This window comes from Copadichromis virginalis, linkage group LG18 (genome assembly GCF_057382275.1).
Source record: "Copadichromis virginalis isolate Kocher_CV1m ecotype Utaka linkage group LG18, C_Virginalis_male_GT1.1, whole genome shotgun sequence".
NCBI classification, from domain to species: Eukaryota; Metazoa; Chordata; class Actinopteri; order Cichliformes; family Cichlidae; genus Copadichromis; species Copadichromis virginalis.
The window spans coordinates 1,104,213-1,130,808 of record NC_140635.1 but is presented as its reverse complement, the minus strand read 5'-3'; the positions used below and the strand labels follow the sequence as shown (position 1 = coordinate 1,130,808).

The 26,596-nt window shown below is 41.6% G+C and overlaps 1 protein-coding gene across 3 annotated transcripts; it reads left to right on the top strand.

Moving 5' to 3' along the window:
* Window positions 1-3,448: 3,448 nt before the first annotated feature.
* LOC146686840 (uncharacterized) lies at window positions 3,449-26,596 on the top strand. 3 transcript variants are annotated; one of them, XM_085440268.1, is made up of 5 exons: window positions 3,449-3,743; window positions 9,516-9,794; window positions 16,961-16,968; window positions 17,076-17,172; window positions 23,586-26,596. In XM_085440268.1, exons 1-5 carry the CDS (start codon window positions 3,572-3,574, stop codon window positions 24,641-24,643), a joined length of 1,614 nt encoding a protein of 537 aa, XP_085296394.1. In that variant the 5' UTR covers window positions 3,449-3,571; the 3' UTR covers window positions 24,644-26,596. The 3 variants fall into 3 exon arrangements, with proteins under 3 accessions (XP_085296394.1, XP_085296395.1, XP_085296393.1); XM_085440269.1 differs by lacking the exon at window positions 16,961-16,968 and adding an exon at window positions 15,977-15,988 and having other exon boundaries at window positions 9,516-9,781; window positions 17,040-17,172; window positions 23,586-26,595; XM_085440267.1 differs by lacking the exons at window positions 16,961-16,968; window positions 17,076-17,172; window positions 23,586-26,596 and having other exon boundaries at window positions 9,507-10,918.

The following is a 26,596-nucleotide window of genomic DNA, read 5'->3' as shown; positions in this document are numbered from 1 at the left end:
GACTGTCCAAGCTGGCAACCTTCCGATTACAAGGCGAACTCCCAACTCTTGAGCCACGATCGCCCACTCGGGCGATACAGACTGAAATATATATTACAAGATTAAAGAGATTAAACAAGAATATTTCAAATACACAGTAAAGATGAAAAAACAATATTTTCAGTTGTTCACACAGGATTAACCTGATTGACCTGTTCCTGGACCGTTTCTTTAACAACTGTAATAGATTACAGGAAGTCTCTGGCAGTGTTGCTGAATCTGCCCGAGCAAGATCAGACGTGGATGGGCTGCTGCAACTGAGACCTGCGGTTGGTCTTTCCTGGTCGGCGAGTGGAGAATCACACAGGGTGGTCTGCAAAGATATTTAGTTTATATATTTTATATGATACAGCACATGTGTAAGAATGACCGATGTTGTGCCAAAAACTGATTTCTGGTTTTTGCCCTAAACTGATTGCTCATATTTAACCTGCTATAAATAACTTGTTGGTCTATAATACGTGAAACATGTCAAATGTTTCCCTCATTAATGACATCACGTCACTTTGAGCCACCAGCAACATTCCTGTAACAGGTAGAAGCTGCAATCAGTTTTTGGCAGTGACTTTTATATATCCTTTATTTATCCAGTTCACAAACAATCTTGTTGACATTACAAATTTATTTTTTAAGTGTAATCTGGCCAAGCGGACAGCAGACAGCGCAACAAATGTATCAACTGTACCTACATTATAACCAGTTATAAAGATACTTGAACAACAGGTAGTTATTGTATATATAAAACCCCTCTGTAAACCATGTTCACCAACACTTATTTACCGACATACATGAAGATATTAAACACGGAAACATTGGAAATCAGTTTTGGCAGGCAAACACTTTTTTGGCACAACGCCGGCTTTTAAGACCAGCGATTCAGGGTCATTTGGTTGAGCCCTAATTTTATGCTTTAGCAAAAAGGAAAGTTTGAAGTCTAATCTTAAAAGTAGAGATAGTGTCTGTCTCCTGAAACCAAACTGGAAGCTGCTTCTCTGTCGGTACTCTTGGTGCAGCATTTTGGATCAACTGCAGGCTTTTCAGGGAGTTTTTAGGACAACCTGAAAATAGTGAATTACAGTCGTCCCACCTAAATGCATGAACTACTTTTTCAGCATCATTCTGAGACATGATGATTCTAACATTAGAGAAACTGTAATAGACCTCAGAATAAAGAAACTATGCAGTCTCTCTGCTGCAGTCCTTCTCCTCAGCATCAGGCTGGTTGTGCTTTAAATCCTGCAGACAGAAATCATCTCATTGGTTGAGTTCAACACCAGTGGGTGGAGCCAAAAACATTATCAAGCCTGGAATTTAAATCTGTGTCAATATATGTAGCACTCTTGAAAGAACAGAAATGCTTTTAATATGAAAATGTCACATTTGAACGTTCCTGCAGTTGGTTTGTGGTTGATGTGGATTTGCTGCTCATGTGAATCCTCCCACAGTGTTTCATTAGCAGCTGTAACCACAGTGACTCTGATAAAACAGGAATTAGCAGAATCCATCTGATATGAAGCTGTGCTTTGAATACCACTTCCCTCCTCTTTGAAGAGTAGTCAGATATCTGTGTTCAGGTTTTTGTACAGCCTCTTCTACACTTTGTATCACTGTGTTTCTAGAGCACAGTAGTAGAGAGCTGTGTCTGCCAGGGTTAGGGCTGCTATGGTCAGATTAGTTGATGAAGAAGATGTTTCTGAGTCATATCAATTATCAGGAATATATTCATAACCACTGAAGTCTTTGGCTCCTTTCCAGAGTATAAACTGAGGAGCCTGAAGGTCAGAATCATGTCTGTACCAATAAAGCCAAACATCACTTGCACTTGTCTCATGGCTACATGTGAGTGTGACAGATTTTCCTTCTGTTTCAGTGACTTCAGGTTGTTGAGGAGTGATTGAGTCTCCAGCTGTTAGTCCTGGAAAAAGAAAGAAGAAAAGTAGTGAAATGCAGTCTGTATATCTGCTTAATGCAGCAGCTTCAACTAAACTTTAATCCCTGTTCTTAAACTCACCTATAATGTGAGATAGAAGCAAAAAGAGGTGCAGCAACATGTCTTTGGAGTTATTAAAGCCAGACAGACAGCACATGAACAATGTTCTTCCACTGCAGCACAATGACCAACAAATAATGTCATTGGATGAGCTCAACTTCAGTGGGTGGGGCCAGTTTAATCGCTGAGCCAATCAAATAGTTTTCTGCTTCCACAGCAGCTCTGTCTCTGTCTCTGATCTTTACTGCTTCATTTCTCTGTTGTCTTTGTCATCAGTCCAATGACACAAGAATCAGAGGTTTAACAGTGTGTGGCTCCCTCTAGTGGATGTTGTGGAGTATTCTGTTGTCTTTGCTCCAAAGGTTTTTGTACAGAGTTTTGCTGTTTCCTGTCACTGTGGGCTGCAGAGCACAGTAGTACACAGCAGAGTCAGACAGCTGAAGCTTCTGGATCTTCAGAGGAACTGATCTGATGCTGGAATCCAGTGTGGAGGAAAATCTGTCTCCAGCCTCGTTTTCCCCCTCACCAACTTTAAAGCGACTCAGGATGAATTTGGGGCTGTTGTTTCCATCCTGTTTGTACCAGTAGAGATAATAATTTGATAAACTGCTGGTGTTATAGAGACAGCCAAGTGTCACTGTGCCTCCTGCAGCAGCAGTCTCTTCTCCTTTTGCTTGCAGCACGTTGTCTTTTTGTGCTCTGCATTCTGTAAAACACCAACAAACAGTATCAGTGTGCTGTTAAAGAATCACGTCAATGTTGATATCAAAGAAACAGAGTTGTGTTCATACCGAGGCACATAGCAGCCAGCAGCACTGAGATGAACAGAGGCGTCATATCTGCAGTGTAGAGTAACTGTGAGCTACAGCAAGTATAAAGAAGCTGTGATCTCTCTGTTTAGTCTTCATCAACACTAAGTTGGTGGATTAGAAGGAGGAGCCTGATCACAGTGACAGGACTCATTCACAGCCCTGTGTTATTCCCCCTGCTGACAGCTTCACACTCAGCACGTCTTTCTGCTGCTCTGCTTTGCTTGGAGATCTTGCAGCAGGAAGTCTATAAAGTGAAATCTATCCGTTGGTAGTTTGATCTACCTCTCCTTCAATGCACATGTTGAAGAGTCCCTGGATAAGACTGATGTTCACAGCTGTTCTTTCTGTCAGCTCCAACCTGTCTGATTGTTCTCCTCTGAGCTCTCTCATCACCAAACTAATGCTCACCGGTTTTAGTTTCACACAATGCAACAATGCTTATGGCAAAAGGATAATTTGTTTTTGATGGATCTGTTTTCTCTTCGCGCTGTAGCCTTGCTGCTTAGAATCTGTTCATTTACTGCAATGGTGAGTTTAAAATGTACACATAGGAACTAAAGGCAACACGTGTGCTCTGCCGGAAGCTCACCACGTGACACCAGGCGGAAGAAAACAAAGGAAAGGCGCTAATACCGTTAGCTTTCCACGTGTATGTGCCTGAGCACAGGGACTGTTGTGTTGTTGTGTGAGCTGAGTGTGTGAGCTGAGTGTGTGAGCCGCGGCAGCAACGATGCCTTCAGTTCAGTATCTGAGAGAGTTCATCAACGAGCGACTAACTGCTGCTGCTGAACAAATATTCTTGGAGTTTGAAAAAACGATCGTCCAGTACGAGGAAGAGATCGACCGTCAGCGCAGACTGCTGGATATCACCTGGAAACCCCAAATCAAGCTGCACAGGACAGGTGAGTGTCCCTCTGAGGGAGGATCCTGATCACAGCTCTGCGGGACGTTTCTGATTGTGAGGACTTTTTGGAGATGTGAGCTAACAAAGAGCAAACAGAGGACAGGACTGCGCTGCGCTCCATGCAAACAGCAGGCGCTGAAATCAGCCTGGATTTCTCTCTTGATTATTTAGTGAAACAAAGTTAGGATTAGAAGATTTGTGAGTCTGGTTCAGAGGGGGGCCCATGTGCCGAAAAGCCCCCGGAAGAGTCAGGGTTGGACTCGGTCCAGGGCCGTTTCCTCCCCGCTCAGTCCCTCTCTTCCTGTTTGAAATCAGGCCGGATTTAAGCATTTTATTCAACCTGATTTATATAGCACCAAATCAAAATAGCCGCCTCAAGCCACTTTATATTGTAAAGTATGGGTCCTGTAGTAATACAAGGAAACCCCAGCAATCATATGACGCAATTTGAGCAAGCGCTTTGGTGACAGTGGGACGGAAAACCAACCTTTTAACAGGAAGAGACCTCCAGCAGAACCAGGCTCAGGGAGGGGCGGCCATGTGGGAGTGAGGGGAGGAAAACAGGACAAAGACAGCTGTGGAAGAGAGCCAGAGATTAATAATTAGTAGTTGTTGTAATAATAATCATAATGATGATAATAACGACCAATGATTGAGAAAGCTAGAGATGATGATGATGATGATGATGAAGTAAAACTGTTTAATTGGAAAGTGTTGGAAACATAATATGAGCTGCAATAATAAAATGTGTTTGGTGATTTATCTGCAGGCTGTTTCTCTTTTAACATCTTTAGAATTTTCTTCAGTTTACTATTTCGTCCCCATTTTTCTATTCAGCACCACAAAACTGTCAGGTGGTTCAGGCCATAAAATAAATAACGTCCCTTTGATTGTCTGCAGTGCAGATCACATTATTTTCTGTTTGATTGTTTTTTGGAAATTGTAATAATTGTGTTCTAACGGTAAATATTTCTGTTTTTATTCTTCAATGTAGTATGTAAACACAGAAAAATACAAATATAAATGCATAAAGTATTGTAGAGAGTACAAAAAAACGATTATTTTGTGATTTTAATTAATATTTTATTTGATTACACCACCTGACAATTATTAGCTCACACTATGAGAGTTGCTTGTTTGTGTGTGTGTGTGTGTGTGTGTGTGTGTGTGTGTGTGTGTGTGTCCTCCCCCTTTGGGCTTGATGAGGCGTTTCCAGGGTTGGCAGGGAAACTGGACTCACCTAACTGCATTGTGTAACTCTGGTGAAGGAGGTTGTTTTTCGGGAGTTGGGTTTTGCCCTTTAGTTCCAGTCAAAGGAACTTTTATTTCTTCAACATACCAAGACATTTCAGATAATTTCATGCTGGTACCATGGAAGGTCTTCACTGTGAGTGAAGACACAACCATCGCCAAAGTAAACCACGGGAGGACCTAAAGGAAACTGGTAGCAACAAACTTGATCTGATGCTTAAATCTCCATTAATCAGCAAAATATGGACATTTTAAAGAATCTAACAAAGGCAAAGTGGCTAAAGCTAAAGCTAGCCAGAGCTCGCAGCCGGCAGCCTCGGTATGTCCTGTTATTTTAACTGACATTATACACATGCTGTAAAATAATGGAAGTACCTGTAGTTTGTTTGTATTTCTATAAATAAATTCAAATTTTATTTGTCACATACACAGTACGATATGCAGTGAAATGCTTAGACATCTGCTCGTGACCTAAATTAAAAGACTGAATAGGATAGGAAATAAATCTGAAAATTAAAATGAAGGGTAAATTTAACTAGGAAAGAATAAAATAAAATAGAACAATAAGAGCAGCAGTACAAGTAATGAAAGAAATGTAATGTCCAGCGTTGTGCAATCCACATATTTAAGTGTCTTGTGTAGTGCAAATATAATAATAATAATGGATAGGATTTATATAGCGCTTTTCAAGGCACCCAAAGCGCTTTACAATGCCACTATTCATTCACTCTCGCATCCACACACTGGTGGAGGCAGCTGCAGGTGTAGCCACAGCTGCCCTGGGGCAGACTGACAGAGGCGAGGCTGCCATATCGCGCCATCGGCCCCTCTGGCCAACACCAATAGGCGGTAGGTGAAGTGTCTTGCCCAAGGACACAACGACCAGGACAGAAAGAGCTGGGGAGCAAACTGGCGACCTTCCGGTTATAGATACGCTTCCCAACCCCCTGAGCCACGGTCGCCCCTAAATATGCTTAAAAGTGATTTATTTAAGTGAGCTGTGACTAAGTGAGTGATTTGATTAGATGACCAGGCAGTGTAGTTGTGCAGTGGCCACTAGTGTAAACAAATGTCCAGAAAGTCCAGTGTGTGTGTAAGAACCATATGTGTGGGTCAGTACTGTGTGGTGGTGTGACCGAGAGACCGTATCGCCTGCGGGAAGAAGCTCCTCCTCAGTCTCTCTGTGTTGGTCTTCAGGGAGCGGAATCACTTTCTTGACCCTCGGCACAGAGGGTCAAGAGACCCTCGGCACAGGGTCTCTTGTGCCGAGAGAACAGAGAGAACAGTCTGTTGTTGGGATGGCTGAGGTCCTTCACCATCTTCCTGGCCTTGGTCCAGCACCGCCTGCTGTAGATTGAGTGCAGGTCAGGGAGCTCGGAGCGGATGGTGCGCTCAGCTGACCGCACAACCCTCTGTAGAGCTCGTCTGTCCTGCATGGTGCTGTTCCCGAACCAGGTTAAGATGTTTCCCATCAGGATGCTCTCTATGGTGCAGGAGTAAAAGTTCCTGAGCACCTTGGAGGGCAGTTGGAAGTCTCTCAAGCGTCTGAGGTGGTAGAGACGCTGACGGGCCTTTTTCACCATGGTGTTGATGTGATGTGACAGGACCATGACAGGTGAGTTAAGCGCTTCCTCTGAACTCATTCCCTCTAGCTGCCAGTTTTTCAACTCCCTGCGGGAAAGTGGTCGTGGCGGAGGTTTTATGCAACTGTTTTTAAAAAACTTTTAAATGACGACAGCTCACCGCTCATTTATGGCAGCTTTGAACAACAATTATTTCTGTTGGATCTGCATTCGCCTGTGCTGTGTGCACTTGCTTATCGTACACCGAAGTTTAACGAAGATTTTATTCAAGACTTTGTATTTTTATCGGGGATCTTACCAAGATTTGACAGCGTTTTAATCCTTGGGAATTTTAATATTCATGTTTGCTGCTACCAAAAACCTCTGGTTAGAGACTTCCTGAATCTTATTGACTCTGTTAATCTTGTCCAGTCAGTCAATCGTCCCACCCATGAGCGTAGATCTAGTTTATCTTGTGGTCTGCAGCTGTGTGACATTCAAATTTGCAAGTTCAATTTCTGGGCATTCCTCGCTGCACTGTACAGCATACACCACATTGTTAAGTCTGTGTTTAGGAGTTTTGTCTTTTGGGTGAACCAGTTTTTGACAATACACCCCATTGTCTTAACAATGTGGTGTATGCTGTACAGTGCAGCAAGGAATGCCCAGACCTCTACATTGGAGAGACCAAACAGCCACTTCACAAGCGCATGGCACAACATAGAAGAGCCACCTCCACAGGACAAGACTCAGCAGTCCATCTGCATCTTAAGGTCAAAGGTAGGGCTGGGCGATATGACCCAAAACTCATATCTCGATATTTTTTAGCTGGATGGCGATATAAGATATATATCTCGATATTTATTTTTTAAGCCATAAGTTAAGAACAAAAAGAGAGTTCTTAGTCACACTGTGTCCCAGATGTCACACGGGCACTTTTCTTTACATACAGCGTAGATGTACATGAAGAAATTACTCAAAAATAAATTATCAGCATTTAATAAATAATCGTGGTCCACAAATAAAAGAAAACAATGTTGTTTTTGTGCATAACAAAAAGCTCACAATTGTGCAGTCAAAATGTAAACTAATAGACGCTGAGCGTAATAACAAAGAGACAGATTTCACAGCTGCACCACGTCTCTGAACAGGTGCCATTTGTGGTCCTTATAAAAACACAGTACGTATCACTCCGCGAGGCTCCTCCTCGGTAGCCGTAATCCTCCGACAATCCATCAAGCGGTGCAGCGCCGTAGCTTAGCAAAGTCATATTAAAACATTTTTTGACAGATTGCTGAGCGCTGTGTACCACATAAAATCGGTTCGCGGTCAGTAAGCACAACCAGAATTCATACATAAGGCGCACTGTCGATTTTTGAGAAAATGAAAGGATTTTAGGCCGTGCAGCTCCTCCTGGCTGCATGTCGTTAGCGCGGTTAGCTCGCTAACACGTTGACGCCGTCCAGCCCCACGCACGGTAACTCGCTAACGGAGATTTTCCGCTTTCATCTTGTTATTGCCTGCAGGTGAAGCTATGGGGGAGGGGGAGTTGTGTTCAGTGAAGGAGAGGCGAGGCCGAGTAACGTTGCGTAAAGACGAAAGTGGACGAAAGAGAGGCAAACCTGCGGCTCCACAAGTATAATTATAACGTAACATAGACTATATCGATATAAACGATATTGTCACATCTTATATCTCGTATGAAAATATATTGATATTTTTAAAAACTCGATATATCGCCCAGCCCTAGTCAAAGGTCACTCTTTCGAAGATGCCAACGTTCACATTTTGGACAGAGAGGACAGATGGTTTGAAAGAGGAGTGAAAGAAGCATCTATGTCCACTGTGAGCGACCATCTTTGAACAGAGGGCGGGGCTTACGACACCAACTGTCTGCCATCTATAATCCAGTTTTGAGATCCTCCCCAGACTCCTTAACGCCCACTCACATCCTGGGCCATCTGACCTCAGGAAATCGCATGATAAGGCGGGGCCAGGTTTCACAATGAACTCACCCGAAACTCTGGCTGATTGGGACCCACGCCCAGTTTCACACCTTGGCTCAGGCGATTAGAGGATCATCAGGGGTCCTTTTGTCCCTCTGTGGGGGGTCACTCCCACTAGGTTTATATCTGGGACTCTCCACCATTTGACCTTAGAACTGAAGAAGCTTCTCGGATGAGAGGTGAAACGTCTTCAAGTAACTTAAAGAAGTCCAGACGCTTTTCTTTGCAAGCTCCTTTGACTACGATGACCTGGATGACTGAGAACCTTCACAGAGATTTCTCCTTGTATATGTTATCAGTGATAGTTTTTAGAAAGAAAATTGAAATCAGCAAAAGTCTGTATTAACAGGTCACAAACATCAGAATCTGTCCTCCTTTTACTTTATAATCCAACTGTGACTGTTTGCTGTAATCATTTGTTCAGGATGATCGTCTCCTGGAGGAACAAAATGCATTTGTATAGCGCTTTACAGTCAGTTATTTCCAAATCACAGCCTCTTAATACTCTGCAAGCTTCCCGCCCCTCCCTCTGTCTCTCAACTCTGTACACGCAACATCTGAGTGCCTGTGTGTCAGTTCTTGGTTTGATTTAGCAGCTCACTACAGTAAATGTATTACCTAACCTCACTTGACCCTTATTGGTCTTATTGGTCTAATGGTGAGCTTAACTCTACAGTAGGATGTGTATTCTCTGTTGCAGCCTTCATTTGTGGTCTTTCTCCTTGTAGCTGAATTTTCTTTAACTGTGAGGATTGTGCGAACAGCATCCATTTCTCCAGTGGTTTCAAAAGCAGACGTGAGTGATTGTCAGCACTGACGAGAGGTGGCAACTTTCTGAGGAACATGTTCTCACTGTAGAGCCTTATTTTGACGGTATATTTGCTCAGATATGTTTTTCTGTTGTCACATTACTTTTCTTTTTTCTTTTTTTGTCTCCTTCAGTTCCTCCAGACGTCCCACAGCAGCCTGTCTGTGAGGAGGAGGAGGAGGTTCTCCCTGAGCAGCAGCTCTGGAACCAGGAGAGGAGCTCCAGTGTGGAGCAGGAGGAACCAGAACCTCCACAGATTAAAGAGGAACAGGAGGAACTGTGCAGCAGTCAGGAGGGGGAGCAGCTGGGACTGAAGGAGGAGACGGATACCTTCATGGTGACTGCTGCTGAGGAAAGAGACCACAGTGAACCAGGAGGAGACGGGGAGCAGCTCCCCTCTCCCAGCTCTGCTGGAGCTGAGAGTCAGGATCAGGAAGGAGGCAAGAATTCAAGATCAAGTAGAAAAAGAAATAAAAATCACAAAAATAAAGAAAGCCCCACTGCATCAGGGAGTCGGTGTAACTCTGCTAAATGTAAAAAGTCTCTAAAATGTGATGTTTGTGGAAAAACCTTTGAGTTTAATTATCAAATTAAAATCCATTACAGGATGCACACAGGTGAGAGGCCGTTTGCTTGTAAGATGTGTGGGAAAATGTTCAGATGTAATAATTCTTTGTCAAAGCACATAAGAACCCACACAGGTGGTAAGCCATTTTCTTGTACAATATGTGGGAAGATGTTCAAACGTAGCTCTCACTTAACAGAGCACATAATGACTCACACAGGTGAAAAGTGTTGTTCTTGTCCAACATGTGGGAAAATGTTTGCATATAATAGGGATCTACTAAAACACTCAAGAAGTCACACAGGTGAGAAACCATATCATTGTAAAACATGTGGGAAAGTGTTTGGATATAGTAGTTCTTTATTCAAGCACATGAGAGTTCATGCAGGTTTGAAACCATCTCATAAAACATGGAAAAATATTCAGAAGTAGCTTTAATCCTCCAGAGTCCCGCCCCCTTTCCTTTAGTGTTCCCAGTCAGAATTGACCGGTCTGTTTTCACAGCTCTTAAATTAGCATAAGGCAATTGTATGTAAAACACAATATTTATGAGTGCTTTAAGTTGTAAATCTGTCAGATTTGACCCCAACATGACAGGAACACAAAAACACACATGCTGTAAAACATGAAAACTCACAGAGAGAAGTGTATCCTCAACCAAGATTATTGGCTTAGTGAGCTGCTTTGAGCTGAAACCACATGTTTGTGTCTCTAAAGTCTTTACCTGGCCAGTTTTTACCTGGCTAAATCACCATGGTAACTTACACTGAACATATAAATAAACTGGTCGAAAGCGGGTAATGTTCGGAGGTTCAGTTTAAAAGTGGCCAGAATGTGACCCCCGTATGTGTAATTTAATAATGCAGCAAATGTAAAGTATGTTGTTGTACTTGATTCTAATCTGCTGCTAAGTCTCTTTTACACAGATTGAATTGTAGCTATTACAAAAACACAAAAACAATAAAATGAATTTCACTTTGCTACAGACTGAAGCAAATCTTTTGTCAGGCTTTGGGACTGTAAGCTTTAATGTTTCATGGGTCCAGTTCAGAGCTCTAATGAGAGCTGAGCGCACACTCAAAGAGAAAATAATTATCACATTAAAATGTTTATTTTACTGCTCAATGCACTAGTTTTTTGCTGCGTTAACCTTTTATCATATCTTTACGTCGTGTTCTGTTTAACTTACATTTCTATGTTCTTTATAGATTTTTAAAATCACTTTATCGTCATCTGTTCATGTCTGATGGAGTAGGTTATACTCACACTTTGGAAGAAGTGAGCAGGCTCAGAGTCGGAAGCAGAAAGCCCGGCTTAAATAAAAAGTTCACGTCGACTGTCGTAAAACTGTTTTCTCTGCCTGATTTTACTTTTTGTTAGGTCAGTTTACACAAAGGGAGCCTGGCTGTGTTGATCTTCATTCATCGTCTGCCCCTGAGGTCAGAAGTCGGAGTCTTTCTAGAGAAAACGGTGTCTGGAAGGCGAGGCTGAAAAAACATGTACAACGTTATAAAGGTTCAGAGTCAAACAACCTTTGGCTGGTCTTCCAGTTTGTTACACTGTGAGATCAGTCTGACCTCTCCAGCTGTATATTGAATTTACAAATGTGCACACTGAAACAAATATGACTTATAAAGTCAGAACTTCTGGCCTGTCGCTGAGATTTCATAAGGACTAAAAAGGCAAAGGCAGGAGCTGCAGGGGTTGGGGTTTCTGACTTTGTTACCGGAACAGGTCTGATGGGCTGCAGACTTTGTCTTCCTGCCTATTCTACTTGCAGAATCGGAGCCATTTCCAACCCTTCAGCGTGTTTCTCTCTTCTCGAGGCCACATTAGACTCCTGTAACTTTCTCATTTTCACTTTTATGACAGGAATGTTTTTAAATGTGCTGCTGGAGTCCACTCAGCTGGATTTCCATTTGCATCCTGAGCCAAACATAAAATCAGATCATCTTTTTTCATTGTTACTGTTAAGAAATAAATATATATTCTTAATGCTCATTTGCTGATTAGATTGTTTTATGAGAGGCCCAGACTTGACTAGGTCACAGGCTGACAGGAAACTGCATGTTTTTGCAGTATATGAGGAGCAGACCGAGTGAATCTAAGTTCAGATGAAGGGTGACAGGTTGCCCTGGCAACAGACCTCAGAAAAGGGAAGTTATTGCAAGCTGCACAGGAAGTAAGACACAAAGGAACTAAGTAGGAGTTGTTTGTGTTGAAACTGTGTGTGACGTCTGAAGTACTAAAATAACATGCATATGAGACTCATCTTGACCTTCTAATGTTAGAGATTCTGCAGCTGGCTTTGGGCTGTGCAGGGAAGATGATTGAATAAAGAATTATAAATGTTTTGACCACTCTGAGTCGGGTCTTCTCTGTTCTATCATGGGGATCAAAGAATCGGGTTTAATATTACTGAGAAACTTTATGATTCCTAAGATGGAGCAATGTGATTTTATTGTCCAGCTCTGTAGGGTTTAAATGTTTTAGGTCAGCCACAGTGGAAGCTTTGTTACTAATGGCGGTGCGCTGTAGATTGAAAAGCATTAAAATCAAGGATGAGTCACTGATTCCTGTTTCCTTTTGAACATTTGTTCATGAATTTCTTGGTTATTGTCTTTCTCGCTACTCCCAAGTTAGTGAAACAGTCTGAATGGTTCCTCGACTCATTGTGTGTTACAACTCTCAGCACAGCACACAGTCCATGCTGTTAATGAGCATCATTTTATTTACAATATGTACAACACATACAATTCATTGCAGTGGATTTGTTTGTCTGCTTCCACTTAATCTTTGCAGAGTCTCAGCTCTCTCCCTAACTGCTAGCAGACTATTGCAAAAACAGTGAAGGCATGATGAGGCAGTTAATGATAGCTGCCTCCCCTGGCACTGCCTCTGAACCTGCTGCACCACCCCTCCTCTGCAGCCAAGGGGCAAGACCACACCCAGCCAGCCTTAAAATGAAATAATTAATATACACATTATTTTGTGTTGTTTTAGGTTGGTCAGCCTACAGTTGGTTTGTGGTTGATGTGGATTTGCTGCTCATGTGAATCCTCCCACAGTGTTTCATTAGCAGCTGTAACCACAGTGACTCTGATAAAACAGGAATTAGCAGAATCCATCTGATATGAAGCTGTGCTTTGAATACCACTTCCCTCCTCTTTGAAGAGTAGTCAGATATCTGTGTTCAGGTTTTTGTACAGCCTCTTCTACACTTTGTATCACTGTGTTTGTAGAGCACAGTAGTAGAGAGCTGTGTCTGCCAGGGTTAGGGCTGCTATGGTCAGATTAGTTGATCGATCTGATGTTTCTGATCCATATCGTTTATCAGGAATATACTGAGTTGTGGATCCTCTTGCTTCTTTCCAGAGTATAAACTGCGGAGCTTGAAGGTCAGAATGATGTTTGTACCAGTAAACATAAGGGGTGCCACTTATCTCATAGCTACATGTGAGTTTGACAGATTCTCCTTCTGTTTCAGTGACTTCAGGTTGTTGAGGAGTGATTGAGTCTCCAGCTGTTAGTCCTGGAAAAAGAAAGAAGAAAAGTAGTGAAATGCAGTCTGTATATCTGCTTAATGCAGCAGCTTCAACTAAACTTTAATCCCTGTTCTTAAACTCACCTATAATGTGAGATAGAAGCAAAAAGAGGTGCAGCAACATGTCTTTGGAGTTATTAAAGCCAGACAGACAGCACATGAACAATGTTCTTCCACTGCAGCACAATGACCAACAAATAATGTCATTGGATGAGCTCAACTTCAGTGGGCGGGGCCAGTTTAATAGCTCAGCCAATCAAACAGTTCTGTGCTTCCACAGCAGCTCTGTCTCTGTCTCTGATCTTTACTGCTTCATTTCTCTGTTGTCTTTGTCATCAGTCCAATGACACAAGAATCAGAGGTTTAACAGTGTGTGGCTCCCTCTAGTGGATGTTGTGGAGTATTCTGTTGTCTTTGCTCCAAAGGTTTTTGTACAGAGTTTTGCTGTTTCCTGTCACTGTGGGCCGCAGAGCACAGTAGTACACAGCAGAGTCAGACAGCTGAAGCTTCTGGATCTTCAGAGGAGCTGAATTTTCTTTCTTGTCGACTTCGGCATCAAATCTGTCTTTTGGGAACTCCTGAGCGTTATCTGCTGTTCCAGTAGTTCCACGCTGTAAAACATACTTTGGAAAGTCATTTACTTCTTGTTTGTACCAGAACAAATATGAATATGAAGCAGATGTTTCAAAGTTACATCCAAGTGTAACTGTGTCTCCTTCAGCAGCAATGACATCTCCTTGTTCCTGGATCACTTTGTCTTCTCCTTTACACTCTGAGGAAGAACAGAACATGCAGAGGAAGAGATGGATCAATAAACATGATTGACTAAAGGAGAACAATCAGCAGCTTTAGAGAGTAGAATTACATGTAGAATATCAGGTGTTTTTACAAGCTAACAAACGGCAGCAGAAACGATCTTCTGACCATTCTAACAAATTTCTTCTCTTGTCTAACACTCACCTCTGATATGAGAGAAGTAAAATGAGGTAAAGCAGCATGTCTTTAGTTGTTGGGTTAGTCAGACAGCAGAATGAAGAAACTATGCAGCCTCTCTGCTGCAGTCCTTCTCCTCAACGTCAGGCTGGCTGTGCTTCTGCAGACAGAAATCATCTCATTGGTTGAGTTCAGCATCAGTGGGTGGAGTCAGAAACATTTTCAGGCCAGTCAGTGCGATTATTCCTGCCTCAGAGGAGTGTTTGCTGAAGGTTCAGTTTCAGTTCTTCACCGCACAGTTCGACCAAAGCAGGTCAAACCAGGATGGAGCTCGACTGAAGGTGGAATTTAAATCTGTGTGAAGATGTGCAGCACTCTTTGGAAGAACTTTATTTTGAAAGAACAATAAGGTAATATGAAAAGGCATCATCCTAAGCATCAACATCAGCGAGGATCTGAGCTGGTCACACCATGTTGATGTGATCACAAAAGCAGCAAGACAGCAGCTCTTCTCTCTGCGGCGCCTGAGAAGATTCAGCATGAACCCCAGAATACTTACAAACTTCTACAGAAGCACCATTGAAAGTATTCTGACTGTTTGCACCACCACCTGGTACGGCAGCTGTAACACTCCTGACCCCAAAGCTCTGCAGAGGGTGGTGAGATCAGCACAGTGCATCACCAGCAATGCAGGATCTGTACAAACGGCGCTGCATGAGGAAGACGCAGCGGATCCTCTCTGATCCCAGCCACAGACTTTTCACACTCCTGCCGTCCGACAGGCGGTTCAGGAGCATCCAGACCCGCACTAGCAGACACAGTTTCTACCCACAAGCCATCAGGCTTTTGAACTGCTGACATTCTGGACACAACATTACACATTTAAATGCTCATTGCAACGATTTCGGTGCAAACTCTAAATACCAAAAATTGTCTTAAATTCTCTAAATATTTAATATTTTAGTATTTTGTTATTCTTCTTCTAATCATTATTATTGTAATTGTTATTTTCTCCTTTGCACACTTCTATATGTTCATGTAAAGCTGACGAGCATGAGCCAAAGAATTTCCTTATAGGTAAATGTGGCTACACTGTTTATCTGCATATGACAATAAAACTCTAAACGTCAAACATCACATTTGAACGTTCCTGCAGTTGGTTTGTGGTTGATGTGGATTTGCTGCTCATGTGAATCCTCCCACAGTGTTTCATTAGCAGCTGTAACCACAGTGACTCTGATAAAACAGGAATTAGCAGAATCCATCTGATATGAAGCTGTGCTTTGAATACCACTTCCCTCCTCTTTGAAGAGTAGTCAGATATCTGTGTTCAGGTTTTTGTACAGCCTCTTCTACACTTTGTATCACTGTGTTTCTAGAGCACAGTAGTAGAGAGCTGTGTCTGCCAGGGTTAGGGCTGCTATGGTCAGATTAGTTGATGTAGGTGATGCTTCTGATCGATATCGTTTATCAGGAATATATTCAGATGTCCCCCCCTTTCCTCTTTTCCAGAGTATAAACTGAGGAGCCTGAAGGTCAGAATCATGTCTGTACCAATAAAGGACAGCAACACTGTATCTTGTCTCATAGCTACATGTGAGTTTGACAGATTCTCCTTCTGTTTCAGTGACTTCAGGTTGTTGAGGAGTGATTGAGTCTCCAGCTGTTAGTCCTGGAAAAAGAAAGAAGAAAAGTAGTGAAATGCAGTCTGTATATCTGCTTAATGCAGCAGCTTCAACTAAACTTTAATCCCTGTTCTTAAACTCACCTATAATGTGAGATAGAAGCAAAAAGAGGTGCAGCAACATGTCTTTGGAGTTATGAGCTGTGAGTGGTCTGATGTTCACAGCTGGAGTCAGACAGGTTTCTGCAGTCAGGAGGAGGAGCTGCTTTTGCTCTCATGTGATGTGATGCTGCTCTTTAAAGTTTTCCTGCTTCAACTTTGTTCACACAGAGCATCTGGTTCTTCTCTCTGTGGTGTCTGAGCCAAAGAACATCCACTAAACACTCACGTCTGGGCTCCACTTTGAAAATAAAACGTTACATTTATGTAAATCTGTAAAAAATAAACATTTACAGTTTGTGTAATAATAAGTGTAACACTGAGAAAACTGAGTCAGATTTGAAAGACCTGAAAACTAACGCAGTGACACAGATGAAGGAGATTTTGCTCCTTTTATCTGATACAGCAGCCGAAAAATAAGCTGCTGCAGTTTCTGCTCTTTTGTCTTTGATATTTTTGTATGAGTATGATGGATTTGTTCAGTTGTGTATTAAAAATTAAATGAAAGTCAGCACTGAAAGCTAAACAGTCAAAATAACTTCCTTTGTTTTTATTCCACAGCCTGCATGGAGCTTCAGTCATTCATGGATCTGTTTTCTCTTCTCACTGCAGCCTTGCTGCTCACAATCATTTATTCATTTACTGCAACAAACTGAGATGTTAAAGGAACTAAAGACAACACTCGTGTACTGCCGGAACCTCACCGCGTGACACAGGCGGAAGTAAACAAACAAAGGCGTCATTACCGTCCCACGTGTGTGAGCTGAGTGTGTGAGCTGAGTGTGTGAGCTGCGGCAGCAACGATGCCTTCAGTTCAGTATCTGAGAGAGTTCATCAACGAGCGACTAACTGCTGCTGCTGAACAAATATTCTTGGAGTTTGAAAAAACGATCGTCCAGTACGAGGAAGAGATCGACCGTCAGCGCAGACTGCTGGATATCACCTGGAAACCCCAAATCAAGCTGCACAGGACAGGTGAGTGTCCCTCTGAGGGAGCATCCTGATCACAGCTCTGCGGGACGTTTGTTGGATTGTGTGTCCACAGGTGTTTGTACTTTGCGTCGTAATAAAATGACGGTAAAAGGCTCCGCCCACTCTCTATCCAGGTCTTACCATGCAACGACTCTGTGAATGCACTGGAGAAGTGTAGTGGTAGAGTCCTCCGTCAGGAATGAGATATGTGTGTCGACTTTTTATTCTCCCTTAAGATTATCGTGCCATAACGCTGCCCAGAGCAGCTCTGCTAACAGGTTATGGGCCCAGAGCAGCAGGAAAGAGATCCTAGAGATCCTGTAACTGCCAAAGGAAGGGCAGCGTTTCCTGAAACCGCAAGTTACCGGCAGGTGTTAAAAGTTTGGCACGATTGAGTGAGTAAGCGTTTTTGTGCATCATGAGCAGACGCACGGCAGAGTCGGGCAGTCGATATTCCCGTTTGCAGTTTGATGGAGATGAAAGGAAATATGAGATATGGGAAACGAAGTTCCTTGGTCGTCTCAGGCTACAAGGTTTGAAAGATGTCATCTTAAAGGCTGAGGGTGATGAAGAAGCCGATGGTGAAGATGATGACAAAAATGCAGAAGCATATGCAGAGTTGATACAATTTCTGGATGACAAAAGTTTATCGTTAGTTATGAGAGATGCAGTTGATGATGGACGGAAAGCCCTAAAAATTTTGAGAGGTCATTATGCAGGAGTGGGCAAGCCAAGGATCATAAGTCTGTACACTGAACTTACTTCTCTCACAAATGAAAAGAATGAAAGTGTGACGGACTATATTATCCGAGCAGAAGCAATTATCACAGCGTTAAAAAATGCGGGTGAGTCATTAACTGATGGACTTCTGATCGCAATGATAATGAAAGGTCTACCAGAGACGTTTAAACCCCTGATTGTGCACGTTACACAGAGCGAAGCAAAAATCACATTCTCAGAGTTTAAAGTAAAACTCAGAAGTTATGAAGAAACCGAGAGAATGCGTGCGGCTGTGACGGATGACAACGTAATGAGGACAAAAGTGCAATTAGACCAGGATTCTACTTCATGGCGAGCAGATGACCGAAGATCAAAGAATAATGAGATTGTGTGTTTTAAATGTGGACTAAAGGGACACACTGCAAGAACGTGCCGATCCAGAGTATGGTGCAGTTTTTGCCGGAGTAGTACACACAAAGATGCGACCTGTAGAAGGAAGCTAAGACGGGATGAAGCGAGAGGGGTTGTGGAGAAGGACTACGCGTTCAAGACGGGCTCCGAACCCCAGAGGGTCCCGGACGGCGGCCAAGAGATGCTGAATAACCAGCTACTGGTGGATACGGGAGCGACGTCACATATCTTTACGAAGATCGAGAGTTTTAAGACTTTTGATGACACATTTCGACCCGAGGCTCATTGTGTAGAGTTGGCTGACGGAAGGCGGAGCAGAGGAGCTGCAAAGCGGCGAGGAGATGCTGAGATAAGTATGATTGACAGTAAAGGACGCAGTCACAAGGTCACATTGAAACAAGCACTCTACATTCCATCGTTTCCACAGGACATTTTGTCAGTAAAAGCAGCTACTAGTAACGGAGCCACTGTGGTTTTCAAACACGGGGACAGTTTTCTTAAACATGTTGATGGAACAAAATTCCCTATATATGAACACGAGAGACTGTTCTTTATAAACACTGTGCAAGAGTTTGAAGAGAAATGTAATGGATGTTTTGATATGCAAACGTGGCATGAAATTCTAGGACACTGTAATTATGAGGATGTTCAAAATCTGCAAAATGTCGTTGATGGAATGGAAATTAAGGGTAAAATCAACAAAAATATGCAATGTGAAGCCTGTATACAAGGGAAGTTTACTCAAACTAGGAACCGAGAACCAGATGAAAAGGCCAGGGCAGCATTAGAGTTGGTACATACGGATTTAGCTGGTCCGATTACGCCAAACTCTAAAGAAGGGTTTAAGTATGTTCTGTCGTTTGTTGATGATTATTCAGGTGCAACATTTGTATATAATCTGAAACACAAAAGTGATACAACTCAAGCAACTGAAAGATTTATTGCAGAGGTGGCGTCATATGGGAAAATCAAGTGCATTCGTTCTGATAATGGAACTGAATTTACAAGCAGACAGTTCAGAGATTTATTAAGTAGACACGGCATTAGGCAGGAAACTTCGGCGCCATATTCGCCTCATCAAAACGGAACAGCAGAGAGGAACTGGCGTACACTTTTTGACATGGCGAGATGCATGTTAGTTGAGAGCGAATTGCCAAAGTCTTTATGGCCATATGCAGTACAAACCGCGGGAGTGATTCGGAACCGATGTTTTAACAAACGCACAGGTCAGACAGCGTATAAGATGTTAACTGGAAAAAGACCTGATCTTTCTAGAATGAAAAAATTCGGATCATTGTGCTATGCTTATAAACAAAATAGGGGAAAGCTGGATCCAAGATGCGACAAAGGTGTTTTCTTGGGATATGACAAAAATAGTCCAGCATATTTGATCTATTTCCCAAAAACCGGGAAAGTTGAAAAGCACAGATTGATAAAAATACTAAATCCCGCGACAATGGATCAACAAACACAGAGTGATCAGATGTATGAAGATGAGGTTTATGAATCCAGAAAAGATGGTGAACCCAAACAGACGAAGGATGAGGATATTCCAGATGGTAGTGAAAGCAGTCAAACTGAGTCCGAGGTTAAAACTGATGATAAAGTAGATGCTGGAGCTACACGTTATCCATCCAGAATCAGAAAGAGACCTGATTATTTGAGTGATTATATCACGGATGTGAAAGAGTGTGAAAATGAACAGATGACGAAACCAGTTTCAAAGTCTAAGTTAGACAAATTCTCTGTATTTGTGTTTGGAATATAAGATGTTTTTTCGGAGGATTGTTTTTCCCCAACCTGTGTACAAGTGGGGGTGTTGGATTGTGTGTCCACAGGTGTTTGTACTTTGCGTCGTAATAAAATGACGGTAAAAGGCTCCGCCCACTCTCTATCCATGTCTTACCATGCAACGACTCTGTGAATGGACTGGAGAAGTGTAGTGGTAGAGTCCTCCGTCAGGAATGAGATATGTGTGTCGACTTTTTATTCTCCCTTAAAATTATTATGCCATAACGCTGCCCAGAGCAGCTCTGCTAACAACGTTTCTGATTGTGAGGACTTTTTGGAGACTTAAGTAAGAAAATGTACTTATGTACCACTTGGTTATGTCCTCATGTGCGACGCGATCGCGAAAACAGCAAACAATTAACGCCACGCCGATGTTGTTCACGGGACAGACTCTTGTCGCCGTTATCGTTTTATTTCTCCGGTTTCAGCGTTTTTGCTCCACAACTACAGCGAGCAGTTTACTTTGTGCACTAACATGGACTCGAGTCAACCAGCGTGGCGCTGTAGTGCCACAGCCTACAGCCAGATCAGCCTGTGACACACATCTGCACCACGTTTGAATTCGTGTCATGCACATTTGTACCTTTCAATTGTGTCTGTTTGTGCGTCATGCAAAGAAACCTTTGAAGAATGAAATGATATCATATATTCCTTATTGGCCTACATTTGTACAAAATTCCAAATTATATACACATAGTCATAGACATCACCACTCCAATTGGTCATCATGATTTTGATATTCTCTTTTTCCATAACAATGAAATACACCTTGGACAAATATGACACATCAATATTTCATTAGTGTTGTCACATCACATCCTGTAAGCATCGTCTGCCTGTGTCCTTTCCTCCGGAAATGAATATTTCCAGCCAATATAGGCAATCCATCAACATGGCTGGAGTTATATACAGTCTGTATAAGTGTGTAAGGAGACGGCAGTTACTGTGAATTTACAGGACTTTCTCTGTTCATGGGCTAACTTGTGGAGTAGGGTCTGTATTCTCTCTGTATTCATTTGTGGCCTTTTTCCTTGTAGCTGATTTTTAATGAGAGTTGATTTATCTGTTAACTGTGAGGATCCAGCCAACATTTCTGCATTTCTCTTGTATTTTCAACAGCTGATGTCAGTCATCATCAGCACTGACAAGAGGTGTAAACTTTCTGTGTTTTTCTGACTGACATTCCTACTTTTAAGCCTTGTTTTAACAGTATGCACTGCTTGAAAAAGTAAAGGAATGCTTTTTAACCAGAGTATAGCATCAGGTCAGTCAAACTACTGGCATATTGATCTGGTCAGTTAAGTAGCAGAGTGGGTTAGGGACGGGAATCCAAGGACCTGGACTGCTGGGCACTGGCTGTCCTCAAGAACTGGTTCCTGGTAATCCAATTCAAGTAATTCAATTGTTAGTCTGTCTGGTTATTGATCCCACTGTTCTTGCACTACAATCAGGTGATTTTAGTTTGCGTGTGAGAGGAGTGAAATAGCGGCGCACTCTGCAACATGATTATGGACATTACATTTATTTTTATTGCACAAAAGGATGAGAACATGATGGTAAAGTAGAAACTGGATCCAGGACAAAACGGCTGCTAACACAACTATGACTCTGCAAGCACCTGTGCAGTCAGCATGCTAATGCTAAGCTAGCCAAGAGCCCAGAGTGACGCTGCAGCTGAGAGCTGACCCCATTAACATTAAAGTTTTGTAATGACTAGTACAATGAGTTACTTTCTTCTAGTAGTAAATACTGCAGTACTGTACTAATTCAAATTAATTTTAAGTGCTCCATGTAATATGTGTAGCAACGTTTTGTTTTGTTTTGGGGTTTTTGTCATTTACCACCCCAGCACTGATCACAACAAAGGAGAAATACCTCTTACATGCACAAATTAATTTGTATGAAGTAATGTCTTTGATGTGCTGCTTAATGATAGCGGTGACTCTCAAAGCAGAGGCAATAAGGATCGAAGACAGAATTGATACAAAATTGGAACATTAAGCGTTATCAATAATCAGTTGGAATCACTAAATTCTTCTTAATTTCCATTCATATCTGGGATGTTATGTTTCATTCCATCTGGTACTACGAGGTTACAACTCTGTCCAGGAGCTCAGTGATGGGCAGATCGAGATCTAGGGGGGGATTCCCCTGGACGCATCTGTCATTTCATGCCCTACAACAGGGGTGTCCAACTCCAGTCCTCGAGGGCTACTATCCTGCAGCTTTTAGATGCATCCCTACCCCAGCACAGCTTAATCAAATGGTTGGAATACCTCTTCAGCATGCCATCAAGTTTGGCAAAGGCCTGGTAACAAGTCATTCATTAGATTCAGTTGTGTTGGAACAAGGCTGCATCTAAAAGCTGCAGGACAGTAGCTCTCAAGGACTGGAGTTGGACACCCCTGCCCTACAAGCAAATAGGGCCAATTGAACTACTGAGTACCATTTTGAGTGGTTACAGTAAAATTTTTAGGGAGTCCTTGAATTCAGCCACACGGCATCCTTTCATTCCCAACTAGGGCTGCACGATTTTGCATAAAATGAGAATCACGATTTTTTTTTGGCTTAGAATTGAGATCACGATTCTCTCACGATTTTCTTTTCCAGTATAAATATTTATTGTACTTATTAACTGCACATCAACTTCGTAACAGTTGAGACTGAACATAAAAACAATAAATAAACATAAAAACAACAAATGTCTCACGTTTTGTTGTTGCCGTAAAATGTTGTACTGCTTGTAATTCCGTCTCTACCGTTGCTCGACGCTGCGTGTACAGAGCAGGTAGTGCAACAATAGAAAAATAGTTGCGGGACGGCACTGTGTAGCGTTTGTCTAGGGTGTTGATCATTTTCCTAAATCCCTCGTTTTGCACAGTGTTGATGGGAGCCATATCTTTGGTCAGGTGATAAGTGATAGCCTCCGTGATTTCTTTGTGCCTGCAGGAGTTCGACGGGTATAGGGAAGCGCTGTATAAGGTTCCTGTTATTGATGTTTGGGTGGTTGACCGGGACGGATTTTCTCCTGTCACTTTCTCGTCATCCCTGACGTGCTCTCCATTGTGTTTTCCTGCTAATTTTAGCATCACACAGCACAGCTTCTGTATCACGTGGTATAAGGCTCCACCCTTGTCATTTGTTGAGCAGGAAGAGTGAGCGCTTGTTTTCATGCAGATTATGTCCCGGATCAAAATGCGGTACAATCGTCGTCTTTTTATTTTTTATTTTTTTAAATCGTTGTCATTTGGAAATGAGATCGCACATAAGTATGAATCGAGATCGCGATTTTCCAACGATTAATCGTGCAGTTCTATTCCGAACACATACCCAGTCCATGGCACTATAGATATCAAGCTTAATTTAATTTTCCATTTTGATCTGATACATGTTCAAAGTCTTCCTTTATTTTTTGTGCAGTATATTTGCTCAGTATGATTTTTTTTCTATTTTCACATCACCTTTCTTTTAATTGTCTCCTTTTTCCCCTCCAGATGTCCCACAGCAGCATTTCTGTAAGGAGGAGGAAGTTATCGCTGATCAGCAGCATTTCTGTAGGGAGGAGGAAGTTATCGCTGATCAGCAGCATTTCTGTAGGGAGGAGGAAGTTATCGCTGATCAGCAGCTCTGGAACCAGGAGAGGAGCTCCAATCTGGACCAAGAGGAACCAGAAGCTCCACAGATTAAAGAGGAACAGGAGCAACTCTGTAGCAGTCAGGAAGGAGAGCAGCTGGTACTAAAGGAGGAGAATCATACCTTTATGGTGACTGCTGCTGAAAAAAGAGACCACAGTGAACCAGAACCAACAAGAGACCAACTCAACTGTGTCAGCTCTGCTGTAGCAGTGAGACAATATCAGGGAGGAAGGAAGAAAGATTCACAATCACGAAGAAATAAAAAAAAAGGTCACAATAATGTAGAACACCAACCTACGCCAGACAGTCAGTGCAAGTCTGACAAAAGTAAAAAGTCTTTAAAATGTGATGTTTGTGGAAAAGCCTACAAATATAATTATGAAATGGAAAGACATTATAGAATCCATACAGGGGAGAAGCCGTTTTCCTGTAAAACATGTGGGAAAATGTTTGCACGTAGTGGTTCTGTAGTGCAGCACATGAGAATCCACACAGGTGAGAAACCATATTCTTGCAAAGTGTGTGGGAAAAGTTTTAGACAGACAAATGGTTTAACTGTCCACATGATCACGCACACAGGTGAGAAGCGGTATCACTGTGAAATATGTGGGAAAATGTTTGCACGTAGTAATGGCTTATTGAGGCACAAAAAAGTTCACACAAGTGAGAAACCTTATTATTGTAAAACATGTGGGAAAACATTTCCACTTAGAAACTTGTTTTTGATACACACAAAACGTCACACAGGTGAGAAACCATATCATTGTAAAACATGTGGGAAAATGTTCAAGCGTAACAGTCATTTAAAAGAGCACATAAGAATACACACAGGTGAGAAACCATATCATTGTAAAACCTGTGGGAATTCATTTAGATATCGTGCTCACTTGTTGCGTCACATGAAAATACACATATAGAGGTGTACTCTTTTAACAAAATTAACAGTTTAGTAAGCTGTGTTGAGTGCAAAGTTAAACATAAGTCAGCATGGGAACTAATGGTAAGCACAGCATGGTAGTGAGGAGGTCATGGTTAGAGTTTCATTTTAAAAGCAGGTGGAAGTGGCACATTTTTACAAATTATTCCATTTACAAAATGTTTTAAGAGCATTATCAATTCTTTACCCAAGCAACAGTGATGGGGATAACACCATTGCTTTTTTCAGTAATTAGTAATCTAACTAATTACTATTTCTATCGTTATAATGCTGTTGCTGTTACTGTTACTATGAAGAAAATGCGGTGCAGGCACGTTACAGTTTCTCAACACACAGTTGGTTGAAGCTGTGTTCATCTTGCTGGGAGCTAGTGGGGCGAAACAGTCCCACAAGTCCCACTGGTTGGCTGAGGAAGGATAAAGTAGTCATGGTAAACCAATTACATGACCAATTTAAGATAACGTGGTGGCACAAATAATTTGTGTGGCATCTTATTTGATGCAGAGTGTTCTGTAAATAGTTTAAAATGGTTATTAACAAAGTCTTTGCTGCATTTTTTTGGTAAATAGTTGCATATAACTTTTTTATTTGCAAAACTCCTGCATAGGTTTTTAAAATGTACAATGTCTATTTGCATTTCATGTTATGAAAATGATTTGTTAAATGTTTATTGTTGTTACAGTAAAAAAAAAAAAAAGATTTCATGGGGGTGGGGGTTGTTTGTTTTGGTTATTTACATATTTTTTTAATCAATTGTATTATTGAAAACATAACTGTAAATTCAGATGTGAGTTTGTGCTGAAAAGAATGATACCAAACAAGGCATGATAAATAGTTCTTGAAAGGTGAAATGTAGAGGTCAAATCAACCCTGGACCTCAGAGGGTTAAACTTTTTTTTCTAAAGTAACACCATAGTTACTTTTCTTTGTATTTAGTTACTTTTATAATATTGTAACTTAGTTAATAACTTACTTTTTTCAAGAAGTAACTATAGCTAATTACTTTTTCAAAGTAACTTGCCCAACAGTACTGAGGAATACATTTTCTATGTAGAAGTCTTTAAACTGTTTCCTAACCGAATGAAGTGCAAACATTTGGTTTCTGCTCTTATATCTCTTTTGCATTGCTGTCATTGCAGCTACTACATCACAAAACAGAACACACACCGAGAAGACCTGCTTCATCAATGAAATTAATTTCTTTTTGATTTTTTTTCATTTCAGGTTGTTTGTTTGTGCTCTGGTTCTGGACAGTAACCTTTGATGTTTAAAGGTGTCTTGTAAAAATTTCAAACGTGCATCCAGCAGCATGGAAAGGCCAGTGAGTGATAAAATAAATGGAAATACAATATTTATTTTAGATTTGTGTTTCCGCAGAGTACAGCTTTACCCTGTGTTCTAGTTTGTTGAGTGGAATCCTGTGAGATCAGTCGAACCTCCAGCTGTCAGACTACACTGTGATAAATTTGAGATTTTTAAAAAATGTGCTAACCACTGCACCATCATGCTGCTTTTCCAATTCTTTTAATAAGAATAACTTGAAAGCTCATTTAGATATAATTTTTTAATGTTGCTGTTTATATCATTCATTTGTCTCATTTTCTTTTGGTCATTTAATTCATTGACACTCGTTTTCTGTTACTTTTAGCTTTTTTGTAGAGTTTTAGACTCAAGACGTGGTGGGACGCTCATATATAGAGGTAGTTAGCATTTTCATTGATGATTTCTGTTCCTCTGCAAGCGTTAAATTAAACATTTCACCTGTTAAAATCTCCTGTACTTACTGTGTTTGAGAAAAAAGTTTCTTGTCAGTCTATCCTCAGTGAAGAGACAATAACTCACATCCTTATTTATTGGGTTGGGTTTTCTCTGGCTTCCTCCATGCAGTTAGTGGGGTTAGATTCATTGTATTCTTGCAGAATGTGGGCAGCAG

What these genes read in the sequence shown, in the direction of transcription:
- LOC146686840 (XM_085440269.1), top strand. Translation starts at nt 3,572, where the DNA reads ATGCCTTCAGTTCAGTATCTGAGAGAGTTCATCAACGAGCGACTAACT. An exon ending in AATCAAGCTGCACAGGACAG is followed by an intron (nt 3,744 to 9,515) that starts GTGAGTGTCCCT and finishes CAGTTCCTCCAG; the next exon opens with ACGTCCCACAGCAGCCTGTC. An exon ending in AATCAAGCTGCACAGGACAG is followed by an intron (nt 17,173 to 23,585) that starts GTGAGTGTCCCT and finishes TTTCCCCTCCAG; the next exon opens with ATGTCCCACAGCAGCATTTC.